Genomic DNA, 6,211 nt, shown 5'->3' on the forward strand with positions numbered 1-6,211 from the left:
AGCCAACATGACAATTTGCATAGATGAGAAAAGACGGAGGATGCTCCAAAGTGCCAAAGGAAAGGCAGTGCAAAGGAGAAGATGCGCACATGATGATTCCACCCAAACCTTTTCAAAGCGGACCCCCTCTTAATAGTACGACTTTCCTATGACTCAAATCCACCGAAAAAGAAATGTAGAGAAACACCGTCTTCAATAGTCTTCAAGGGGCACCAAAACGTCTTGTGCCTAGTGATGAAATGTCTGAAATACTTAATGCACACGATTAGTCCGCAAAAGCATTGTCATCAATCACCAAAACAACTAAGGTATAAATATGCCCTTACAATCTCCCCCTTTTTGGTGGATTGATGACAATATGGGATTTGCATAAAAGGAGATAACAAAAAACATGGGCAAACCCCATTCCTCTAAAATATAGACGGGTTCCCCCTAGATGTGTGCTATCTAGATGAGTGCTTTGGACTGCACGACACACATACTAGGATCAACACCCCCCCTATATTTTAGAGACAAGGCATATCTTGCAACAAAAAGGCTAACACTAAGAAAGATAGTACATATGAGCATAATATAAATAGCACAAGATAGCATAAGCTCAATAAGGTACGATAGAGTGCATATGTCTTACACCATATGATAGATAAGTCTCACAAGCGCAAACCAAACCAAAGCAAACGAGGTTCAACGGAACAAAGAGCAAACGATACACGAAACCAACACGACTCGCAAATCCTACACTGTCTCCCCCTTTGGCATCGAGACGCCAAAAAGGCAGAGAGGAAGCCTATAACACAAGTGGTGGCTCAAGCGGAGTAATCACTCGCACGCTCTTCGTCATACTCGGCAGCTGGGACGGTCTCCTCCTGGTCCTCCTCAGAGTCAGTCCACTTGTAGCCCTACTTTGCCATCCAGGTTGCCTCTGGTGTGATGACCCTCTCAGTTCCGCTGGATATCTGCTCACCAAACATCCTCAAGATCCGCTTATTGCGACGGCAACTCTCCTTCTAAGCAACATGAGATCGGTACTGCCCCTTGGCCTGCATGCAGAACAAAGCTTTCATCTTGTTCTTCAGCTTCTTAGACGATGAAGGCGAGTAGCCAGCAGAGCTGTCCTCATCATCGTCCTCCTCCTCAACCTCATCTGCATCCACATCCATCTGAGTAGCCGCTGCCTCAGCACGGGTAGTAGTGTTGGCCCACGGGGGCTTGATACAGAGCCTGATGGGGTCATGACGAATCCAGTCAGGGGAAAGGAACTCATCATTGGGAAGGAGCTTCTCCCAAGTCCTCGTGATCAGCAGAAACAGGTAAGGTTCATAGATGGGAACCTTACGGGTGAACACCGCAAACTGAAGCTCGCACCACATGATGTGTGAGACATCAAGTGGTTGAGTCTGAGAGATACGTGCCTCCTCATAGATGAGCATCATATCCACAAGATAGGCATGCACTTTGTCCTTGTCACCAATGTGGTGAAAGAGAGAGTTGCGGAAGACGCGATACATGATGTCGAGGAAGTGGTTCAGCACACATTTCTTCTTGCCATTGGGAAGCGATTTCTCAATATAGTAGGGTAGAAGCTTGTCCTTGTTGGCTTACTCGGAATTGGCATGAGGGCGTACACCAACGGGTGTGTTGAGCCCCTCATCAGGAACTTGAAGCAAATCTATGAAGTCCTTCCATGTAGCAGTCAGCCGCTGTCCGTTGGTCATCCAAATCATCTTCCGTTCCTCATCAGTATGGAAATGGACCGTGGCAAAGAACTGGGCCACAATCTTAGGGTCATAATCCAAATGGAATGAGATCACATGCTCAATGCCAAACTGCTCCATGAGATCCAGAGCCTCACCAAAGTAATCACGGTGCCTCTCATCCCTCATGTGATGCATGTCAATGCATTGCACGTCCACATAGAGGTTCTGCTTTGCCTGGATCACATCCACATAAGTGAGATACTGCTGCTTGGTCCAGAACAGATCATTCCAGCTGAAGTTGGCACGAGGATGCACATATGGGTTGATCTTTCTTCGAGAGGCAAACTCAGCCAGAGGAATCTCATCCATGCCCTTGGTGGGATCCTTGAGCTTGGTGGCGGTGGTCTTGGTCCTACGTTGGGGCACTACTAGAAACTACCATTTTACCTAGGGCCAAGGTCTTTACCTTGAGCTCATTGGCCTCCTCAAGGTAAAGAAAAGGCATGAGCAGTATACCCTAAGGAAAGATCATTTTATAGCAAAAAAAGGGGAAACAAATTTCACCTTAACAGGCCCCACTTTAGCTAGCTTCCCTTGTGCTTTTGGTAGCCAGCGCGCCACATGTTTTGCCTCCCCGCGCCCTTTAATTACTTCTGCACATGTTGGCCCACTTATCAGCGAGAGTGAGACATGGCGTGTAGCGAGAAAGTGCGCGAAGGAGATGAAAATTTGGGCAATCTTCTCCCTGGCCGAGTCCAAATCCCCCTCTCCTAACGCAGAGAGCTTCCCAGATCTGGGGCGTGCCCAGCTCCGGCCAGCCAAGCTTCTCTGCCACCGAGGTCGTCACTTCTCTTCCCTCCCTCTGACCCCCATACCACCGCCTGCTAGGGTTTCTCCTTTGATGTCGCCGCCGCCGCCCGTCCGATCTCGGGCCACCAGAGTCCCTCCTCTACTCTGACCGGTGGATTGGGATCCGCCTCCTCTTGACAACTTCGTCCAGAGCTTTGCCCTCCCGTTGCAAAGCTGCCCCTCCCCTCAAAGATTGGAAGCCACCTGAGCCGCCTCTCCCATCGCTTGGGCGTTGCTTCACCAATGACTCCCCGAGATGTCCCTCCTGCCGCCTACCCTGCAGCACCACCGAAGCCCAACTACCTCTCCTCCCTACATCGAGTACATCTTCGCCACTGACACCGCCGTTCTACTTATCCTCCCCTCCCCCGTCGAGGTACATTTGTTCCACCCTTCCCGCACTGTTGTTCACTGCTTATATCTAATTAACCCTTCTTTTTATGTTACTCTGCATTCCTTGCTGCCGAAATTTAATGTTCTATGTAGAACCACAGAAGTAGTCGAACTTGTAACATGGTAATTAAGCTTGCATCTTTAGGATATGATGCTCAGTGTGTCATACCAGCTTACTTGGTATAAAAACAAGTTTGTTATATTATATGTTGTGTCTTAACCTGAGATGGACTGACCAATAGTAGCAGATATTTGGCCTAATCAATAGCACTTGTACATGTTGATTTAGGTGTACTGCTAGCTGCAGCAAACTTAAAATTGATTTACTCTTAGAATTTTGGCTCTAAATTGATCATGAGTCTGATGTATGTGTCCACTTATCGTGAATCTGATGTGTATGATGAATTTTGGCTGCAATTTATAAATTTGATGCGATGGGTGGGGTGACCATGGCAATGCCAGCTGGGTGACGGCGCTGCAATTCCCTTGTTGCCCGCGCATTTTGCTGACCACGCCGCCTGTGCCGACCTTGCCGCCTGTGGTAACCGAGCCATCCTTGCTTACTGGATGGCCACGGGATCCCTTCTGTCCAATAGGTTCTTCCTTATCTCGCTCTTATGTTCTCTGGATTTGGCAATTTCACATGTCCAGCGAAAATCAGGAATTTTGATTTAAATCTAGTTAGGTGGGTACATTTATACACACTGCAGGTTAGATCTCTCTGAAAGAGGCGCTTCTTTTGTGGTCAGACTGTGATAGAGCGAGACTATCTTCTCATGTACGTAGGTCAAACATTATATATTCATTGGTGTGTTGCAGTTGCAAATGTTTTTCTAGCAGATATTTATAATTCTTGAACACCACTGTTTGTATGTTCACGTAGTTACTAGTCATTGACATTTGCTTGTGTGGGAGGGAGTACATAGCGCCATCTGATTGTGTGTTAAGTGGGTCAGCAATACATGAATTATTTCATGACTTAGATAAGTTCAAAACTATTTGTTGTAATCCACTAGCATAGAATGTAATTGCCTAAGTTTCATTTCTTAAAGCTGATTCTGTTCTAATGACGATCACACCAGGCTCCACCTTAGGTCCATGGGTTCTCTGGTTCGGATACAGGACGGAGCGTCTCCAAACCAGTCCCAATCTACTCAGGAAGGAGTCTTGATCTCCCATGGATGCTATTCTCTATTGAGGTAGGAGAAGCGACTTGAGAAGTACATGCACAATTGCAATTTATATATAACCTTTTTCCTGCCATGACTAGTTACTGTCTTTGTTTTCTTATATCAGGTTATTATATGAAGATTACCGTCTCTATAAGTGCATGTCTCTGTAAGTGCATCTGGCTCTGCTCCAGCTATATACGTCAATTTTTATGTGAGGACACATGTTTAACATGGTAATTAATATCCCAGGGTAATGTTTTGGGGAACAATTTGCTATTGCAAAAATTGCTGTTTATTTTATGATCATGTAGGGCACATTTGATTTAGTTCAAAATACAGCTCATGGGATTCTGAAAGTTCTATCAAACGAACCATCGCGCGCTATATAGATGTGTTACTGTTTGCAGATATGATTGTCTCTGTTGTAGACTTAACACATTTGATTTTTTTTCACGGAACTGTTGTTTGCTATATAAATACAACATCACCTTCCAATTCTCCCGGAGAATTATAGTTTGCTGTATAAATACATGTCTTGTGTACATTCAATTTAACATAATTCTGTGGCTATCAATCGCAATGGTGGCAACGATATTCAGTTTGATGTTACTGGCAAGCCACATGTACTCTTTTTGTCTAACATAAGAGAATTTGTACGGAAGATAGCAAAACCATCATAACCTGCAGGTTACGGCTATCCTATTTAGGCCAGTAAGCTATACACTTATCCTATTTCTCTATTCAGAATCAGAATGGCATAGCTTCTCAGTTCATACAATATTTTGCTTAAATTAGAAATTTTTCCTACAAGCAATACATTTAATATCTCACTATGCAAATCAGTTGCAGTGCAGGGGATGGTCTGTTTTCCTATGCATCTGCCAACCACCCCTGCCATCTATTTTGCTAATAAATTTCTTCTTTTAATTCTTTTTACAAGGTTGATCAAATCAGATGATAAGGTAAAAGAACTCCTCTTTTATTTCATAGATGGATATATAAATCCAATGTTTGCTCGACACATCCATTAAATTATCATAAATATGGAAGATGTAAGATGCTAATTCGTTGAAGTTACACAATGATTAATTTTTCCTGTATTGCAACCTGGTGTGTGAGAGAACACATACCATTCTATGTTTTATCCCCATCAAATCGTATAGGCAAAAGGCATTGTATGTTTGGTTAAGTTCATGTGCTGTGGAGAAGCAAAATTGGTTGAGCCCAACACCAAAATATTAATCTTTGTACATTTTCTAGTGATTAGTGCAATGAACTTTATCAATGAACTTGACCAATATTATTTCCTCGAGATGAATTAATTCTGGTCCAGATCATATTGTATCCTTGTTAGGAATTGTTAGGCCTATTCACTATAATCCTGAGCCCGTTCTTGATTTCTTTGTGTTCAAACTCTTTACTTATCACTGGATTACCTTCTCCGTTTGTAGGAACATGTTCTTACGGGTGGTCATGGTCTGTTGGTTGATGGACACTAACTTATAATTCACGCTCTTGCTCAAGGTCGTAATCGGAGGTGTAGCAAATCAAGCAGAACCTGCAGATAATTGGCCTGACCAACAACACATGTACATTCTGATTTAGTTATACTGTTAGCTGTAGCAAACTTTAGCTATAGTTTACTTCTTGAATCCTAGCTGTACATTGACCATGAGTGGGATGTATGTGTAATTGAACAAGAATCTGATGTGTACATTGAATTCTGGTTGCAATTTATAAATTTGAATTATGGATCCAAATTCAATTGTTTGAAAATATGAATTATAAATTCAAATTGCATATTTAATATGACTAATATGAATATGATATATCCTGGACCCACCATCTTTCCCTAGAGCTAAACGCTCTTGTAGGTAAAACAACTTTCCACGCTGGACAAACAACTCACATGAATTCTTTTCCTAGGGCATGTGGCCCTAGGTAAAGAAATGGTTCCCTAGGGCTTGACAGGTTCACCCTAGGGAAAGACCTCTTTACCGACTATACTTTACCTAAGGTTCTTTACCTAGGGCAAGCTCTAGGTAAAGTCTTTACCTATGGTTTTTCGCATTTTACCTAGGGTATACCACTCTAGGTAAA

General features: G+C 43.4%; 1 protein-coding gene across 6 annotated transcripts; it reads left to right on the forward strand.

The window, feature by feature from the left end:
• The first annotated feature begins 2,382 nt into the window (after positions 1 to 2,382).
• Positions 2,383 to 5,871, forward strand: LOC147991448 (uncharacterized). 6 transcript variants are annotated; one of them, XM_087522999.1, is made up of 6 exons: positions 2,384 to 2,922; positions 3,402 to 3,535; positions 4,022 to 4,138; positions 4,236 to 4,277; positions 5,052 to 5,073; positions 5,563 to 5,871. In XM_087522999.1, the coding sequence occupies exons 1-6, from the start codon at positions 2,803 to 2,805 to the stop codon at positions 5,608 to 5,610; spliced, it is 483 nt and encodes a 160-aa protein (XP_087379125.1). In that variant the 5' UTR covers positions 2,384 to 2,802; the 3' UTR covers positions 5,611 to 5,871. The 6 variants fall into 6 exon arrangements, 3 of the variants coding, with proteins under 3 accessions (XP_087379121.1, XP_087379125.1, XP_087379129.1); XM_087522995.1 differs by having other exon boundaries at positions 2,383 to 2,922; positions 5,052 to 5,871; XM_087523003.1 differs by lacking the exon at positions 5,052 to 5,073 and having other exon boundaries at positions 2,385 to 2,922.
• The last annotated feature ends 340 nt before the right edge of the window (positions 5,872 to 6,211 follow it).

This window comes from Triticum urartu, chromosome 1A (genome assembly GCF_056163025.1).
Source record: "Triticum urartu cultivar PI428250 chromosome 1A, HENAU_Tu73, whole genome shotgun sequence".
Taxonomy (NCBI): Eukaryota; Viridiplantae; Streptophyta; class Magnoliopsida; order Poales; family Poaceae; genus Triticum; species Triticum urartu.

What these genes read in the sequence shown, in the direction of transcription:
- LOC147991448 (XM_087522995.1), top strand. Translation starts at nt 2,803, where the DNA reads ATGTCCCTCCTGCCGCCTACCCTGCAGCACCACCGAAGCCCAACTACC. An exon ending in GGATGCTATTCTCTATTGAG is followed by an intron (nt 4,139 to 4,235) that starts GTAGGAGAAGCG and finishes TTCTTATATCAG; the next exon opens with GTTATTATATGAAGATTACC. An exon ending in CTCTATAAGTGCATGTCTCT is followed by an intron (nt 4,278 to 5,051) that starts GTAAGTGCATCT and finishes TCTTTTTACAAG; the next exon opens with GTTGATCAAATCAGATGATA.